The 19,754-nt window shown below is 44.2% G+C and overlaps 1 protein-coding gene across 7 annotated transcripts in view; it reads right to left on the bottom strand.

Annotated features, from left to right (window-relative positions):
- Nucleotides 1-1,327: 1,327 nt before the first annotated feature.
- The window catches only part of kat7b (K(lysine) acetyltransferase 7b), a 90,776-nt gene continuing 72,349 nt past the window's right edge, over nt 1,328-19,754 (bottom strand). For all 7 annotated transcript variants that reach the window (XM_072487134.1, XM_072487135.1, XM_072487132.1 and 4 more), the window contains 4 exons: nt 10,028-10,121; nt 4,936-5,082; nt 3,629-3,735; nt 1,328-3,048 (listed from right to left, as the gene is read on the bottom strand). In XM_072487134.1, coding sequence (XP_072343235.1) covers nt 2,947-3,048; nt 3,629-3,735; nt 4,936-5,082; nt 10,028-10,121 — 450 coding nt within the window. In that variant the 3' untranslated portion in view covers nt 1,328-2,946. The remainder of the gene's footprint in view (nt 3,049-3,628; nt 3,736-4,935; nt 5,083-10,027; nt 10,122-19,754) is intronic.

The raw sequence follows: 19,754 nt of genomic DNA, 5'->3' as shown, positions 1-19,754 counted from the left end.
TTCTTGGCTCCATCATAAGAATTCCATTTTTATACAGAAACACCACAACCAGCAATTCAGATTGGAAGTATAAAGTAACAGTATGCTAATTCAGAATTGAATATAATGATAATCTTTATTGTCACAAGTAGGCTTACATTAACACTGCAATTAAGTTACTGTGAAAAGCCACTAGTCACCACATTCCGGTGCCTGTTCGGGTACACAGGGGGAGAATTCAGAATGTCCAAATTACCTAACAGCATGTCTTTCAGGACTTGTGAGAGGAAACCGGAGGACCCAAAGGAAACCCACTCAGACACAGGGAGACTCCACACACAGTGACCCAAGCCGGGAATCGAACCTGGGACCCTCACGCTGTGAAGCAACAGTACTAACGACTGTGATACTGTGCCGCCCTATTCGGTTCACACCATCTGATCCAGTTCCACCTCATCAACTTATCTAAAAGAACAATAAATACAATAGTCAAACGAGTGTGGCCCTTCAGTAATTTACTAAAGTGATCAACCATGGCACTTGTATTTTAATCAAATTTTCACAATGCCAAGCTAAGTTTACTAGAAGAAAAACCAGTGGACATACCAGCCACTGTACACATCACTGGATAACTTTTTTCTTAAATGACAAGGTATTCCACTCGGCCAAGTAATCTTGTGCCAAATATCCCCATTCAAAAACCTTTGTTCCTCTAGCATCAAGTTACCATTTATGCTCTGCTCAATCTATTCCATATCAAAAAAGTGATACCTTCAATTTCTTTAAGCACCTGCGTCCTTTGGTAGAATGTTACTTTACTCCCTTCCAAAACACCGGAAACATTCACAGGTTGGATTGTGCCTTTAAAAAAAATTTCTCCGCATTTTTAAAAATCCTGGTTAGTGTTAATTAGGGGCTGGTTTAGCACAGGGCTAAATCGCTGGCTTTGAAAGCAGACCAAGGCAGGCCAGCAGCAGGGTTCAATTCCTGTACCAGCCTCCCTGAACAGGCGCCAGAATGTGGCGACTAGGGGCTTTTCACAGTAACTTCATTTGAAGCCTACTTGTGACAATAAGCGATTTTCATTTCATTTCATTTTTTTCTGTCTTATCAAGTAATTACAACATTTCCTGCAAGTGAGGAACAGAATAGAAATGCAAACTGTAAAACTTACAAAGAATAACCTAAGGGAGAAATAAGCCACTCTTTCATGTATTAGATATATGACTCGATCTGATGAAAGCTGACAAAATAGCAAATCTCTTTTAGAATAACAAGTCCTTTAAATTTGGAGGGTCTCTTCAAAGTACATCACCTGGGATACTAAAAAAATCATTCATGACAACTATTGAAAACACACTGTACAACATGCTTTATTCATAAGCAAGTACAGAAGGCATTACATCACATTTGGTACAACAAGTAATTAAGCAATGTTCATCAATTCTAACATTGGCACAGCAATGTCAGGCTGACAAAGTGTGTACCCGGTTCAATTCTGAAGGGTAAAACATGTACCCTTTTACTCAGACCAAACAGTTTACACAGCCAACCTTTTGTTTAGTGCTATGTTTAGCTGCCAGTGACATAAAAAGGTGTTACGACACCATGTGACAACTGTACGTACTACAATACCAAATACAGCTCAACTCTCCAGCTGATGTCTTTAGAAGAGTAAATGGGCCTATTTTATAGAAATCTTGAGAACCATTCAACAACTTCACCAACACAACCTGTTTTGTCTGTATCATAAATTTTCCAATATAAAGCTCCCGGTATATAACATGCATCTTCTCCCATTTAGACCAAGATTCATTTTTACTACTTAGGACCGTCTAGATCTGTGTAAAATATGCATCTTGAATTTGGGGTGGGGGTTGTAGGGTGCGTACCAAACACAATATGTTTGTTCGAATAAATCAGGACAATAGTATATGTATATCGCACAGATTTTTTATTTACAATGGTCAAGTTTTCATATTTCATTACCTCCCATGAAGTATCACTTACATTATCACATCAGTTGCCTAATGACTTCACAAAACAGTCGAATTATCTTGTGGTTCAAGAGCTTCAAAGACAAAGTTAAGCCTTGTTAAGCTGTGATTTTAATATTATGTGATATAGCAAGATAATTTTCAGGGAAGTCAGGAAATACTCCTTATATTTACCATCATCGATAAGACTTCCATTGTACGAACCATCTCATGAAAAATAAATGGTATTTAACAATTCTTTAATGAGTAGCCTTTATATAAACTTGAATGGAATTTACAATATATTAGCTCAAGAAGTCTATCATATTGATGTAACTAGCAGGAGCTTATAGACTGCCACGAGTTGAACGCTGTGGCTTCAGCTTCCCTTGTGGTTTTCCAGCCATTTGTAAAGGGTACACATTTATAAAAGCCATGATGCTTGAAAACTGCTTAAGGACTGCAACAGCTGCAAAGCATACAACGTTTAGCACAGGAGATGAGTTGGGAACATTCCTACCTAAATAAGTCTTTTAAAAACTTAACACGACTTAACAAGCAAATTCTCTCTTAAAAATCCAAATTGGGCTTCTGCCTCTATACCTGTTCATCTTTGATGTAGAAAATCTACTTGCCCTTTTGCATTTGCTAAGAACAAAGTTGAACATTAAAGAAAAAATATATACCAGCCATTAAACAAACAAAATAGAAAATGTAACTGGCAACTTGTGAAAGTTTATATTCCAGGTTGTGCAACTATAATTTTCAAGCCCAATTGTCTCTCCCAAGAGCATGTATCAAGCTGCTTTGTTGGAAATGCTACCACAAACAACAAATGGAATAAAAGCACAACATTATATTTGCTGGGGTAGTACACTTTACTATGTCCTCTGCAGGACATATAGTGGTAAGGACTATAACGTAAGGCTAAAGATTCACTATGGGATCTTCTGTTTTGTGTACATGAGCTGTAGATGGAAACATTGGGCAACTAAGTTCCTTTTGGCGGTGTCCATTTCAAACAGCTGGAGTCTATGGTTTTGTTCCCATTCGTTCGTTTTGCTTCTTTGGCCAGCCATTCATCTATTAGATCCTGAAGAGAAACAGAAAAAGGAGTTGTTTAAAAGTTTAGAGTAAATGTAGCAATAAATATACCCAGCATGCCAAATAACTGACAAAATTGCCAAAGAAACATTACAATTTAAGAATGCAGATTAGCCATTTATAATTTAACAAACCTATATTTATGTAATACAGTTACCTGACTCAAACTTAATCTCACACGTGTGCCAGGCAGGTTTCTGAGTCAGAAAGTTATGAGTTGAAACCCGACTCCAGAGACTTGATCATATTAATATAGGTTAATATGTTAATGCAGTACTGTGGTGCAATGTCATGAGGCACCATTTTTTAGATGAGGCATTAAACTTGGGTCCCATTAGTTTCATCAAGTTGGTGTAAAACTTCTCATGGCACTACCTGCAGAAGACCAGGAACATTCACTTGGCTCCCTGGTCAACATGTGTCACTCAAGAAATACCAGCTAAACGTACGTCTCCCAGCTGTCTTTTGGACCTTGTGTGCAAATTGTCTGTCTACGCTAGGATACTTTCTAGTGTAAGAGAGATATGAAAAGGGTATAAACATACCCTACCCTATCAAACTTAAATTACCTGTCGTTTTAAAACCAAGTGTTTTCCCTTCCAGTATTTCAGCATCTGTAATGCCTGAAGAGTGCTGACAATGTCCACAGGATTAACTGCAGTTTCTTGACTTATTTCTGCAGAAACAAAAATGCCTGTTTGATACTTTGTGTAATACTGGTACAATGTTACAAAAAAGGTTACTCTGATTAACAAATGTCCACGTACAAAGCTTCTGAATCACAAAGTAGTGTAGATGGTAATTTCAGTGTCAGCTCCTGAAAGAAAATGCTACCCTAATGATATCTGACACCACCTGAAAGAGTTTCACACTGCTTCGAGTCAGAATTAGACTGGGATTCGACTCACTACTTTGCACTGCCAGTTCTGCCGAACTTGCAATGTGAATTTACCTCGAATATAGTGGAGTAGAATAAATCTGTGAAACGAATTAAAACCTGGTACCTGTATTCACATACTTCTATTATAGTTATAGTTCAGCGGTATTGTTTTAACACCGTGAAAGGTCCCCGGGTGAGTCCCTCACCGGGTTTTTGTCGAGTTTACAGAAATTTGTGAAATTCTGCGGTGTGGCATTGCCCTATCTGAAAGGATACGCGACGGCTTGGTTTACGGCATTAACAATGCGGCCTCTCAGAAGAAACTGCTAGCCAAACCTTCCCTGACACGGTAGCATGCCATTAAGACTGTGTTGACCCAGGAAAGTGCAGAGCAAGAGGTGCAGGAGACAGGGGATGGAGGTGAATGCCCGAGGACATGCCCCCTTGTGCCAAGGGGCCCCTTGAGAATGCACTACTATTTTACACATGCACTATTTTACACATGCACTGAAATATCTAATCTCACTGTACCCAAAAAATGCTTGAAAAATGGTGCATTCATATTTTAGACTTTCCAACAGAGACATATACTTCTGTATGCTAAAGGAAATTTATAGTATAAGTATCTGGCCTTATAAAACTTGCAGCTAGAGAACTACAATTGATTGCATCGCTGCTGGGCTGGGCTGGGATGGTGCAGGTGGTGGGGGAAGGCAATGCATTAGATAGCTAGCAAACCATTTTATTTAATAGCTTTGGCAAGAGCAGACCACAACACAGCCAGGAGACACCTTACGCAGTATGTTACAAATAATTAATGGCAAATTTTAAAGTGTTCGGAGTGAAACTGGTCTGTTTCCATTAGCATTAAGCAATCAAAGGAATCAGGAGAAAAATAATTTAAATGGCTGCAAAATATTTCCAAACAAAAACAAAAGGACCGAGACCAAAGATATTATATGAATTATTAAACTCCATGTGTCAATCCCTTTTCACCTTTGATCGAAATTTCCTTGCCCTGAAAGTTGTGCAAATACCGTAGCAGCACTTCTTTCCAATAGCTGCGGTAGCTGATAAGCCCCAGGTCAGACAGGGGACGTTCCGGCGACCCAACCTTTTCTTCTACTTTGGAGAGTAAATAGCCTTTTACAAGAAAACAAAAAGTTTTACAAAAATTAATTAATTGAGTGAACTTTTCAAGTTCATAGCAATGATTGTTAGGATCCTGTTAGGGATCGGTAAAGTTTAAAGAGATTTGATTACCCAACAGAATTAACCAGAAGACCACAAGGTTTCATATTTTTCAACAAAATAAATGTTGTGTATCCAAAAGTATTAAACAAATGGGTTACTTTAAAAATAAAGGGTCACCCATTTAAACCAGAGATGAGACAATTTTTTTTCACTCAAAGGGTCATGAGACTTTTGTACTCTCTTCCTGAAAAGCTGGTGGAATCAGAGACTTTGAATATTTTTATGGCTGAGGTTGAAATGAAAATCGCTTGTCACGAGTACGCTTCAATGAAGTTACTGTTAAAAGCCCCTAGTCGCCACATTCCGGCGCCTGTTCGGGGAGACTGGTACGGGAATTGAACCGTGCTGCTGGCCTGCCTTGGTCTGCTTTAAAAGCCAGCGATTTAGCCCAGTGAGCTAAACCAGCCCCTGGTTGTTGAATGCTTGATAAGCAAGGGGATGATAGGTCACCGGGGGTAGGTGGGTTCCTATCAGATCAGCAATGATTTTATTAAATGCGAAGCAGGCTTGAGGGGCTGAAAGGCCTATATTTCCTCCTTGCCCATATGTCAGCATGAATGTAAGCACTCCATTCTATTGTTTATGAAGACGTATGCTATATACTCAGTTCTACTTTCTAATTCTCCCCAAGAGTTCCTTTATCTTACAAAATCTGTAAGATTCAGTCATTTTTCCTTGCACCAACTCTCCAGTGTTTCAGCTATTCACGAAGAAGGTACAATATTTCATGGGGGTCCTTCTATTAGCTTTTAGCTAAGCAATCGGCAGTTTCTTTACAGACTGCACGACTCTGAATTCTACAGCTCCAGCACAGCCTCGCTGCATCTCCCATATATTGGCTTAAAACATCCATGGTTTCAGATTGAAACCATACAAGCGGGTTTTGGAAACCAAACTGATTACTTCCAGAACGCCAAAGCAACAAGGTTGTTAAGTGCCTTTTATTGAGGCAAGTACAAAGGATGTCGGAATGGACGCGGCTCTATAAATGGAACTTAAAGAGGTGGTTTAGGAAGCCAGGGAGGATCTTAAGAGGTGGGGTACAATGCAGTTGATGCTGGCGGGGGGGTTCCAAGTGGTGAAAATTATTGTGCTGAGGTTCTGGTTTATTTTTCAGGATCTCCCAATCTTTATACTAAATGCCCTTTTTTAAAAAATATACATTTGACACAATTATTTTGGACTTTGTATGGGCGGGGGAGGTGCTGAGGGTTGGGAGGGCCCTGCGACAGAGGCAGAAGGGGGTTTGGCGTTCCGAACCTGTTTCATTACTATTGGGCGGCGAATGTGGATAAGGTGCAGCGATGGTGGAAGGAGAAAGGGTAGAGTTAGGATGGAGCAGGAATCTTGTAAGAGGTCTAGTTTGAGGGCAATGGTGACGGCAGCTTAGCCAATGGATCCCGAGTAGGTATTCAGGGAGCCCAGTGTTGCAGTCCACGGTGAAGAAATAGAATCAGTTGAGGAGGCATTTTAGGGTGGAATGCCGGGGGGGGGGGGGGGGGGGGGGGGAGGAGGATGATAGTGTATACAGGAGGTGGAGGAAAGTGGGCCTGGCCAAGGTGAGGGATCTGTATTTGGAGGAAGGGTTCGCCAGTCTGGAGGAGCTAAGGGAGAGGGTAGAGTTGCCAAGGGGGAGTGAGTTCAGTTATCTCCAGGTTAGGGACTTTGCACAAAAAGTCTGGAGGGAGTTCCCTAGGTTGCTGGGATCCACCCTGCGGGAGCAACTGCTGCTTCCGGATGTGGAAGGGGAGGGACAAATTGGGGATATACACAAGTGGCTGGGGGGGGCAGGGAGGTGAGCTGGTGGTGAAGTTCAAGGAGAAATGGGAAGTGGAGATCAATTGGAGAGTATGGAGTGAGGCACTGCGTAGGGTAAACGGGACCTCCTCCTGTGCAAGGATGAGCCTCATACAGTTTAAGGTGGTGCACAGGGTACATATGACTCGGGCGAGAGTAAGTTGGTTCTTTCAAGGGGTAGCAGATGAGTGTCAGTGGTGTGGGTGGGAGCCAGCAAATCACACGTACATGTTTTGGGGTTGTGAAAAATTGGGAAGATTCTGGGTGGGAGTGTTCGCAGTCTTAGCCAGGATAGTGGAGGAGGACCCGGGCCCCTTGATGGCGATATTTGGGGTTTCAAAGAAGCCGGTGCTCATGGAGAGGAGGAAGGCCAATGTCATGGCCTTCGCCTCTCTGATTGCACAGCGGTGAATTTTACTGGAGTGGCAGGCAGCATTGCCACTGGGGGTAGTGGCTTGGTTGGGTGACCTGTACGACTTCCTGAGGCTAGAGACGATAAAATATGTGTTATGGGGCTCTGCAGAGGGATTTGAGAAAAAGTGGGGGATGTTTGTGACCATCTTTGAGGAGTTGTTCATCGTAGGGGAGGGGAGGTGGGGGGGGGGGGGGGGGGAGAAAGAGAGTGAAAAAGGGGAAACAGTTTGTAGACTGTATAATTGATTGCTGGGAAGTGTGTTCCCCAGGGTGTTTGTGCTGATACCTGTTCTTCTGTTAGCTTCCCTGAACAAAGCTTCCAGGTATTTTCCCCTTTCCAACTTTGTCTTGTACTCAATACCATCTCCCAATTGCAGGCTGCTTCATGGATGATTGATCTAGCATGTACTCTGTGCTTTTGTTCTCAACTTCCAAGAAGTTACACAAGACTGAAAGCTGACAGCTGCTATTCCAAACATCAGACATATTTTCCTGTTGGCTTTGCCCTGAATTCACAGAAATAAACTCAAACATATGTTCCAGCCATCTCTATGAAAATGTGACACACAGCCTATTCCCAGGTAGAAATGTAAATTAACTACCTTTTAATTCCGAAGATTTTCTTAATTCTGGAAAATCACATTAATAACAAATCCTTTATGTAAATACCTGCACACATGTCTCACGCTATTTAGCAAAGTAAGAACACCTACTGTTTATGACTGTCACCCTTTACTCTAACCTTATCCAGTAAACACAAGTTATCTTTCAAATTGCAATTATCTTCAGTCGGTGTGATTTGCCAGCCTCAAGTTGTCTACCAATGAGTATTTCCCCACTGAACTTACATTTTAAAATTCAATTTCTAAAACTAAAAAGCTATACCTCCGAAACATACGAACCACCACATTAGGCATCCGTAAGATACAGTAATTATTTGTCAATTCACATTTCAAAGATCAGTAAGGTTTGAAGGCCCACATTAGCAGCAAGATGTGCAAGCTTATTAGAAGCAAACCTTCCCCAATAACATGGATAATGCACATTTATGGGGTTTCTGACGATTCAAAGGCTGATGCACAGTTTCTCTTAAGAAAGAATGAAGTATCAGACGGTCAGTTTCTGAGGAACGTAACTGACCTGATCATCCCACAAATCCTCAAAATCACAATCAAGAAAGGGTCAGGTAGCTCAAGTGACCCCAAAATCCTGCATTAGTTGTAAGGAATAATCAAGTCCAGAATGTGCAAACCTTTTCCCCTTCTACAAAGCTTCAACTAACAATCCTCTGCAATATGCATGTGTGTCAAGTGGCATTTACCACCTAACCAGTAGTCACTATAATTATGCAAACAGAAATGTATGAAATATCCCATATGACCAGTGCAAACTGACTTGTAAACTTAACCTGTAAACATGTTCAGACTTCTCTTTGTGCTAAATACAGTTTGAATTAAACATTAGAAGGCGCTCGATTTTACCATGTATGGTGACGTTTCTCATTCTTAATACACAAATACATCTTAACCACTTCAATATGTTGTTAATGGTAGGTAACCAGGTATTCCTGATGATCTTCCACTCACACCAATTCTGAGCAAAGACATTCTTTGGTAAATTGTGAGAAATTGAGAAAAAAGATTGGACAAAAAGTTATTGGCACAAACTAGTAAAACAAATATTCAAGGAAAGAATACCTCTAGCTTTATACAGAAATTTCTAAAGTAAAATAAAGGGTCCTGAGAATTCCAGTGATCATGCTTCGTGCTATGGAACAGGGATGAAGCAGTTTAAAAATATCAGCACAGATGAAGGAGGCTACTTGGTCCATGTAGCTCTTGCTTACATAGAATTTATCACAGTACTCAGCTGCTTATTGAAGAGTCCAGAACCTTTGTTTCAGTAACTGGACCTGAATGCTGCATTCAAGGTACAGTCTTGCCAGAGTGTTACCCAGTTTCAGCAAGGTGGCCTCTTATCAGTCTCAAATTTCTTTCATTCTCTTCTGAGACCAATTTCATAATGTTCATGATGTCGTGCACAATGTTAATCCAGTGTTACATTTTGCACTAATCTGCCAGAAATCCTCCTACATGTAAATTCTATATTCTTCTGTGGCTCCTTGGCCACTTCACAGAATCAAGCTCTTCCTTCATTACTTATCTATGCATTTGACCAACTTGTAATACATTTCTACATCTAATTTATTATACAAACGTTCAGGCTTAGCACAATACTTTAACTCAAAATGACACAAGTTATTATTGAACGGTAACCCATAGAATCCATGGTAATCCACAGTGCAGAAAGAGGCCATTCGGCCCATCAAAGAGTTAAAACTCAAATTCTGCAGAACTACAAATGCTCTAAATATACTCAAAGCAATTAAGCATTTGATATGCTGGAATAAAAACAGAAGATGTTGGAAACACTCAGCAGGTTAGGCAGTGTGTGTGGAGAGAACAGAGTTAACATTTCTGGCCAATGGTCAGATGTTCTGGAAGATCTTCTGCATCAAACCAGGCATCTGCAAATGAGGCATTAAGCAACACAATCACATTTATACAGTTCAATATCTGACAATAAAACCCCAAAGTCACTACCATGACCCTTCAATACTTACTGAAGTCAATTAGCATTTTCCCAAATCCTTGTCTCATATACTGTGGCATTGTCAAAATGCATGATACGTTATAGTTGAGGAATGAATTCTTCTCCTGAAATAAAAATTAATCACTTGTTATATACAAGACCATTGCTCAAGTTCAAAGCAGTATTCTTCAATCCTCAACCCTTTAACAAAACTATTAATATGAATGCCTCACTGAATTTGATGATGAGGCCTCATGTTGACAGTTTTTGCCTGCACCAATCTCAACCAGATGCATGGTAATCACAAGTCTTTCTTTTGACAGTCCAGCACAGTGATTATAGTCTGCCATTTTCTAGGAGTGTATTGTTTCTAAACTACCTTCATTCTTACTAGTTAACTAATATTAGAAATGCATCATCCTAATCAACTAGCTACTGTTGTTTATAGTAATCACATCCAGCACAAAAACAAATGAAGCCCCATCAGCCAGGATCATAATAATTAAGGGAACGAGATTCTGGCACCTGTACTGAAGGCCTCAACTGTCGTTTAATGTTATAAAAGTGTGGCCTGCAGAAGGTCCTCAACAAGGGGAGGCAATGGCCTTGTCAGAGTGTTACCCAGTTTCGTCACTGGACTAGTAATTCAGAGACCCACGGTAATGCTCTGGGGACCCAGGTTTGAATCCCACCATTGCAGGTGATGAAATCTGAATTCCATAAAATAAATCTGGAATTAAAAGTCTAATGGTGACCATGGAACCATTGTTGATTGTCGTAAAAATCCATCTGGTTCACCAATGTCCTTTAGTGAAGGAAATCGGTCGTCCTTGCGGGGTCTGGCCTACATGTGACCCCAGGCCAACAGCAATTGGTTGACCCTTAAATGCCCTCTGAAATGACCTAGCAAACCACTCCGTTAAAGGGCAATTAGGGGCTGGCTGAGCTAGCGACACCCACATCGCCTGAACAAACAAAAAAGAAGAGTAGGGACTGATTGCGTGAGCAGGCTTCACTATAATCTTGCATTTATATAGTGTCTTTAAAATACAAAAACACGGTTTCACAGAAATGTAACCAGACAAATATTGGCACCGAATATAAGAGAGAGGTGGGGCTCAGTGTACGGAGAGAACTCAAAATTTCAGGGCCTATGGGCTTTAAGCCATGCCCTTTCATGGGGAGGCAAGAGAATGAGGGATGCACAGGCTAAAAGTTGGAGGGTGCGTTCTTGGAAGATTGTAGGGTTAGGAGAGTTTAAAGAAATAAGGATTTGCACATGAAAATTAGAATTTTGAAATCAAGGCACAGGTGGACCAGAAACTAATGTACATAAGCAAGCCCTGGGGTAATGAGCAGGCAGGGCTAGGCATATATTTGGATACGAGGAGGAGAGTTTTGGATAACCTCTTTATTTTGAAGGGCACAAGATGGGAGGCAACAAAACCATGGATGAGTGTTTCTGTAGGAGGAAATGAGGCTGGTTAGGAGATGAATAATGTGTTGGAGGTGGAAAGAAGCAGTCTTTCTGATGGAGTTAGAAATTGACTGAGGGAGTCAGAAGCTCCTTTCAGGGTTAAATAGGACACAGTGGTTATGTAGCTAGAGACAGTGGCCAATGGAACAACACAATTGTTGGGAAGAGAATAGATTTAGTGAAATCCAAAAGATAATTACAGCTTTTCCAGAACTGGATGTCTGACAAGCAGTCCAACAAAACGGAGACAATGGAGAGGTCAAGATAAGCAAGGTAATACTATGTGTCATCTACGTCCATTGCATAATGTGGAACCGGACATCGAGTCTTCTAATGTCGCTGAAGTTGATGAAAACTAAAAGGTCGGCAAAGGAAGATCCTTGGGGGATTTCAGACGTAATGGTGGGAAGATAATCCATTGCAGGAGATATCTGGTTGCAACTGGAAAGCTAAGAGTGGAGTCAGACAACAGCTGTCCCACTCAGCTGAATAAGAGGAGTGGCAGTGGAGGAGGATGGTTTACAATGCTGAGGGCTGCAGAAAGACTGAGAAGGGTAAAGAGAAGCAGTCACAAAGGATGTAATTTGTTATTTTGGTTTGTGCTGTGGTAGAAGTGGACTTGATTGAGAATTTCAAACATGCATGTTGTGAGAAAGATATGCCTGGATATGAGGGGGGGGAAAACACATTCAAGGACTTTGGGGTTTATCTCGGAATGCTAGGATAATCCTGGAGTTAGCAACATCCTCTGGCAAGAAAACCCTGTCACACTGCAGTGAATTAAGTGGGTTGCAAGCATCTTGTATTATTCTCTCGTGAATAGATGTTGGCAATACCAGTAAAGTTCATGTATTGCCCATACTCGTTGCCATGTGATAATGGCAGACTCTCCACTCAAACCACCGCAGTCCTTGATTTTGACTCATTTTGAAGGAACAGGCATATATGTCCACCCTAGGATAGGTGTCATATCTTGAAACTAATGGTATTTTCATGAACTAATCGATCTTGTTCAGACTGGAGTCCAGTTACTAGTGGTGTACCACAAGGATCTGTTTTGGGGCCACTGCTGTTTGTCATTTTTATAAATGACCTGGAGGAGGGCGTAGAAGGATGGGTGAGTAAATTTGCAGATGACACAAAGTCGGTGGAGTTGTGGACAGTGCGGAAGGATGTTACAAATTACAGAGGGACATAGATAGGCTGCAGCGCTGGGCTGAGAGGTGCCAAATGGAGTTTAATGCAGAAAAGTGGGAGGTGATTCATTTTGGAAGGAATAACAGGAAGACAGAGTACTGGGCTAATGGTAAGATTCTTGGCAGTGTGGATGAGCAGAGACCTCGGTGTCCATGTACTTAGATCCCGGAAAGTTGCCACCCAGGTTGAGAGGGTTGTTAAGAAGGCGTACGGTGTGTTAGCTTTTATTGGTAGAGGGATTGAGTTTCGGAGCCATGAGATCATGTTGCAGCTGTACAAAACTCTGGTGCGGCCACATTTGGAGTATTGCGTGCAATCCTGGTCACAGCATTATAGGAAGGATGTGGAAGCATTGGAAAAGGTGCAGAGGAGATTTACCAGAATGTTGCCTGGTCTGGAGGGAAGATCTTATGAGGAAAGGCGGAGGGATTTGAGGCTGTTTTCGTTAGAGAGAAGAAGGTTAAAGGTGACTTAAATGAGGCATACAAGATGATCAGAGGATTGGATAGGGTGGACAGTGAGAGCTTTTTTCCTTGGATGGTGATGTCTTGCACGAGGGGACATAGCTTTAAATTGAGGGGTGATAGATATAGGACAGATGTCAGAGGTAGGTTCTTTACTCAGAGAGTAGTAAGGGCGTGGAATGCCCTGCCTGCATTAGTAGTGGACTCGCCAACACTAAGGGCATTCAAATGGTCATTGGATAGACATATGGACGATAAAGGAATAGTGTAGATAGGCTTTAGAGTGGTTTCACAGGTCGGCGCAACATCGAGGGCCGAAGGGCCTGTACTGCGCTGTTATGTTCTATGTTCTTGCTCTCAATGGTAGAGATCCTAGGATAGTTGAGTGTTTAAGGTGAGTTGCTACAACGTAAATAATATAACCAAAGTGCACCTCAGTGGTGGAGGAAGTGGATATTGAATCCACTGGAAGAATGCCAAACCAGCAGATTGCTTCATCCTAAATGAGCTTTGAGTGTCATTGCAGCTGCTGAAATCCCGACAAATGATCAATATTCATCACACTCCTGACTTCAACCTTGTAGATGAAGTTGTTGTTCTGAGGTGAGCCACCCAAGACAAAGTGCTAAGCCTGTGCAGGATATTAATATGGCTAACCCAAGGTTACCCAAAAAATGCTGATGATGGAGGGTGCAAGTATATCAGTTCCATTGAAGGTTAGGGCAACAGGCTATGTGTAACTTGGAGATGATCGTATCTTAGGTAACATTAATGTTATCTGTCACTTTTCATTACAGATTTGGAGGCCGTTGCAGTCTTCCTGATTCAACTGTCACCTGTTTGGCAGTGGCAATTTCTGGCAGGATGGTAATAGCACAAAAGATTGCATAGGTTCTAATTAGCATGGCTTAAACTGAGAACCACTTACGTTCGTCCACATAAATCCTCCTGACAAATATTCAGAGAAAGGATGACAAGACACAACCCACAAATATCAAAAGTTAGATTCCTAAAATTGTGCAAAGACTCAAATTCCAATACAGGATTTCATAAGCTTATAAACTCTAGATCCAACTAACTGGCATATCAACTACTTACTCAGCGGCTTGGCCAAGTTGAACGGCCCATCGAGCAAATTCCTTGCAATTAATCTGTAGCTTTGTTAAGGATGGGGGTCGGTTAGCTCAGTTGGCTGCACAGTTGGTTTGTGATGTGGAGTGACACCAACGCCACGGGTTCAATTCCCGTAATGGCTGAGGCTATTCTCAATCTTGCCATTTGCCTGCGGCTTGGTGACCCTCAAGTTAACTCACCACCAGTCAGCTCCCAAAAGGGAGAGCAGCCTATGGCCCTCTGGGACTGTGGCAACATTTTTGCTCCCAAAAGGGAGAGCAGCCTATGCCCTCTGGGACTGTGGCAACATTTTTGTTGTGTTAAGGATGGGAATCTGTGGAAATTTCCGAGGAGCTTAAGAATAATACAGATATAGCATGTTGCAAAGGAACCTAGAATACGGTAAAAATACTTTCTCACCCAAAAATTCAAAAGAGGCTGGAACCAATTCAGCACTTTACACCATGCTCGAAACCTAATTATATAGTGGACACTAAGAATTGACAAGGCAGCTACTTTTTAAAAGAACATATTTATAAGACAACACAAAATGAGGTGGAAACTGGATGAAATACATAATTAATAAGAGACTACAACTGAATTCCTATCTGATAGCTCAATAACAATGATGGGGTTGCATTCAAGTAGCTGGGCTGTCCTTCTATGAAGTATAGTTGATGCAACTAAGTAGTACATTTCATGTTACCCATATTTCACATCAAAGAAAAGTAGCCTCTTGTATAGTGCTGTTCAAACTGTGAGCCTGCCAGATGGAGCGTCAATGAATGCAAAAGCCTGACATCAGCCTTCTTGTTTATCAAAGCAAGTTTCAATCTTGCAAACAAATCCTGCCACTGTCTTTCATTTGGGCATCAGTGTCACTTAGCGACACAGCAACATTTTGCTTCCTTTTTCAAGAGTTTCTAAATTCCAAAGTCAGCATTACAGCAAGAACTAATAAGAAATACTCATCTCAACTCTTTAGTATATTTATCTAACCAGGAGTCAAGTGGAACCTGAGCAACCAAGATTTGCATTTGTGTCATGTGAGAGTACCTTTAAGAATTGGGGGTTGACTTCCAATGGCAATCGCAAACGGAACGGCCGCAGCAAAGACGCTCCCGTACAGCCACAAAATCACGGCTTTTTTGTGTGTGTGTGTGGGGGGGTTTTAAAAAAAAAAAAAAAAAAAAAAAAATTCCTTAGGCCCCGCGAATTCGGCCCTGCCCAGGCGCCAAAGCTCCGTTCCACAGAGCTGGAGAGGGAGAGGAAAAGAAAATGAAAAGACTGGTCCCGGTGAGCTGCACGTGGAGGAGTGGGGAATCGCTCAGAAACAGCCTGAAAGTCGGAGCACGGAGAGGATCACAAGGACAAAATAAGAATTTTTAAATTCAACCTTCCTTGTTCCTCTCCTGCAAATTTTTTTTTTTAAAAAAAAAAAGAAAAACTTTTTTAAAGGGGGAAAAAAAAAAACTTTCAAAAAAAAAAAATCCTTCATATAAAAAAAATTGTTTTTAAAAGGAAGGCACAGACAGAAATATGCCTCCAAATAATAAATTGAGGGGACGGCGAGATGTAAGAAGGAACAGCAGTGAAGGCGAAGGAAAAAAGCAGGAGCTGCGGCCGCGCAGGCAGACGACCCCACGAGGCGAGGCGGAGGTTCAGGTGAACCAGGAAGCGGAAAAGCTGGCGAGCCGAGCAGCGGAGCAGGAACAAGACGCGTCAGGGGGAGGAATGGAGAAGCGTGTTGAAAACGGAAATAAATGCCATAAAGGAGGAGATAAACATCATGAGGGAGGCACTTAGGACGGAGCTCCACACAGTGATGAAGGAGATGCTGGCGGAGACAACAGAAAAAATGCAGCGAACCATCAACGGCCTGGAAAGGAAGGTGGAGCTGCAGGAGAAAACTATTCAGGAGTTGGAGAGGGCCGCCTCGGACCAGAGCGACAGGATGTTAACTCAGGAAACAGAGGTGAAAAGGCTGGTAACGACTCAGGGAAGTCCAAGAGGGAAAGTGGAGGACCAGGAAAATAGGTCCAGACGGCAGAATGTTAAAATAGTGGGTCTGCCAAAGGGGATGGAGGGCAGAGATCCAACAGGCTACATCACCCAAATGCTGGGCAAGCTAGTGGGAAGGGAGAAGTTTCCAAACCCCCCAGAAATCGACAGGGCGCACAGGTCGCTCCGACCCAGGTTCAAAGCTGGGGAGCTGCCCAGAGCGATTATCGTGAAGTGGGCCCAGCAGACGAAAGCGAGCACGTGGGAAGGGAAGACCATAAGGGTGTACCAGGACAGTGGGGCGGACCTGGCCAAAAGAAGGGCTGAATTTAACAGAACCAAATCAGCACTCTACAAAGGTAATGTGAAATTTGGGATGTTATTCCCAGCCAAACTCTGGGTAACATTTGAGGGGAAGGAGCTGTTTTTTAACACCCCAGCGGCACTGGAGGAGTTCATTAGAGCAAACAAACTGGGGGAGGGACAGCCACAACAGCCATCATGAAAGCGATGGGGATGGAAAAGAAAGGAAGAATTGGAACAAAGAGCAGCGGGCAGACAGCAAACAGAGATAATAAGATCATGAACTGTACACACGTGTTTGGTGCACTGTGCGGGACTGTGCTGACTCGTTCCCGGGCTCGGTCCACCTCTCAATGCAATGGGGGGGGGGGGGGGGGGGGGGGGGGGGGAGCGAAGAAAGGTGAATGAGGGTGAAAACGGCGGACAGGAGGGCGAGACAAGGGCTAGCAAAAGGAAGGTAAAACAGGACCAGAACAGGGCAAGTGCTGGGAGGGGGGCCACCATGCTAGCGAGGAGGGCTAACACGGGAGGGCAGGAAGAAAGGAGGGCCGCGGCGCGCTTCTCAGGGGAGAGGGAGCGCCTGGTACAAAGAGAAGGGGGGGCAGGGCAGAAGGGGGGGGGGGGGACAGAGGAACAGGGACTGGGGGGGGGGGGGGGGAAAGAGAGGAATGGGGGGGGGGGGGGGAGAAGAGCGCAAAACAAGAGAAGCAAAGGGAAGGATGAGGTAGATAAGCAGCACGAACACAGGCCTCAGCAGGCATGGAGCAGGGCGAGGAAGCAAGATGATGCCACAAACAGCCACTCGGGAGGGCTTCAGGATGAAGGGAGGCCCTGGAGTGCAGGGGCACAGCCACGTGGCATACACACAGCTGGCGGCCATGGTGGGTGCCCCCTGGACAAAAGGAAACCCCGGAGCCCGACCTCATGGTGAGAGCTGTGACCGTGGCCATTTTGTACGGCCCCCTAACGAAGGGAAACCCCAGAGGGCAGGGGCGCATCCACCAGGTAAGTATGTGTGACCCCGCTGGACCGGGGGGGGTCAAAAAAACCCCATCAGGATTGTTACCTGGAACGTAAGGGGACTCAACGGCCTGGTCAAAAGATCCAGAGTCTTCACCCACCCAAGAAGCCTGAAAGCAGACATAATCTACCTACAAGAGACGCACTTGAGGGAGAACGACCGACGGCTGGTAAGGAAGGGCTGGGTGGGACAGACATGCCACTCATGCTACGGGACGAGGGGAGTAGCAATATTAATTAGTAAGAGGACGAGGTTTACGGAAACCAAGACAGTTACGTACCCAGGGGGACGGTACATCATGGTCAGCGGTGTCCTGGGAGGGGCACCGGTCGTGCTGGCAAATGTGTACGCTCCCAACTGGGACGACACAGAATTTCATAAAGAAGACCATGGCAGAAATCCCTGACCTTGACACACACCGACTGATCATGGGGGGAGACTTCAACTGTGTACAGGACCCACTGACCGACCGATCAAACCCCAGAGCAGGGGAAAAGACTGGCATGGCTAGGGGACTAGGAGCATTTATGGAGCAGGTGGGGGCGGTGGACCCATGGAGGTTCCTGCACCCGGGAGAGAAGGAATTTTCATACTTCTCACAACTACACAAGGTATACACCCGTATCAACTTCTTTGCAGTGGGGAAATCAGTGCTTCCAGGGATCACGGGAACGGAGTACTCCGCGATCGTTATCTCTGAACACGCTCCACACTATATGGATGAGGTTGGAGACAGGCCGTGCCCAGCGTCCCAGAGGCTGGACATGGACCTCCTGGCCGACAAGGCCTTCTGTCAGAAAACATCGCGGGCCATAGGTGACTACGTGAGTAACAACCAAAACGGGGAGGTCTCACCCTCCACGTTCTGGGAGGCACCGAAGGCCGTGATTAGAGGAGAGATCATAGCCTACAAGGCAAGCAGAGATAGGGAAGAGAGGGTGGCCAGGCAACAACTGGTGGACTCCATCCTGGAAGTCGACAGAAAATACTCCGAGGCCCCGACCTTAGGGCTGCTGGCAGAGAGGAAAAAGCTGCAAATGGACTTTAACCTGCTATCCACTAGGAAAGCAGTGTACCAATTCCGTCAGACAAGGGGGAACTTCTACGAACACAGAGACAAGGCTGGCCGCCTATTGGCTCACCAGCTGAGAAAGCAGGCAGCCACACGGGAAATAGCGCAAGTAAAGAATAGCAGAGGCAGACTGGTAACAGAACCAAAGGAGGTCAATCGGGCATTTGAGACCTTCTACCGGGGACTGTACAACTCCGAGCCCCCCAACAGGGACGCGGGGATGAAACTGTTCCTAGACGGACTGGAATTACCAGTTGTGGGGGAAGACAGACGGGCGGAGCTGGAAGCACCAATAGATCTGGGAGAAATCATGGAGAGCATCAGCTCCATGCAGGCGGGGAAGGCACCGGAACCCGATGGCTTCCCAGCGGACTTCTACAAAAAATGTGCACCAGTCCTGGCCCCACACCTAAGGGACATGTTCACGGACTCACTGGCAAGGGGCACCCTGCCCCCAACGCTAGCGCATGCCACAATTTCACTGATACCCAAAAAAGAGAAAGATCTGACGGAATGCGGATCATACAGACCCATTTCACTGCTGAACGTGGATGTGAAAATACTCGCAAAGGTCCTGGCCAAAGACTGGAGGGCGGTGTACCATAGGTGGTCGCAGAGGACCAAACCGGCTTTGTCAAGGGTAGGCAGCTCACAGCAAACATCAGGCGGCTGCTGAACGTAATAATGACCCCCTCTGGGGAGAGAACACCAGAGGTGATCGTCTCCCTGGACGCAGAAAAGGCCTTCGACAGAGTCGAATGGAAATACTTCCGAGGTACTGGAACGGTTTGGGCTAGGAGCGGGGTTCGCCGCCTGGGTGAGGCTCTTGTACAATGCTCCCAAAGCGAGCGTCCGAACTAACACCACCAGCTCTAAATATTTCCAGCTGCAGAGAGGAACAAGACAGGGCTGCCCCCTGTCCCCACTCTTGTTCGTGCTAGCCATCGATCCCCTGGCGATAGCCCTGCGGTACGCGAAAAGCTGGAAGGGAATCCGGAGAGGAGACAGAGAGCACAGAGTCTCACTCTATGCAGGTGACCTGCTGCTCTATGTCTCGAAGCCACAGGAGGGACTGAAGGCAATACTGCAAATGATGAAAGAGTTTGAAAC

This window comes from Scyliorhinus torazame, chromosome 21, assembly GCF_047496885.1.
Source record: "Scyliorhinus torazame isolate Kashiwa2021f chromosome 21, sScyTor2.1, whole genome shotgun sequence".
Taxonomy (NCBI): domain Eukaryota; kingdom Metazoa; phylum Chordata; class Chondrichthyes; order Carcharhiniformes; family Scyliorhinidae; genus Scyliorhinus; species Scyliorhinus torazame.
The sequence above is the reverse complement of the archived record's forward strand: the minus strand, read 5'-3'. Positions and strand labels throughout refer to the sequence as shown.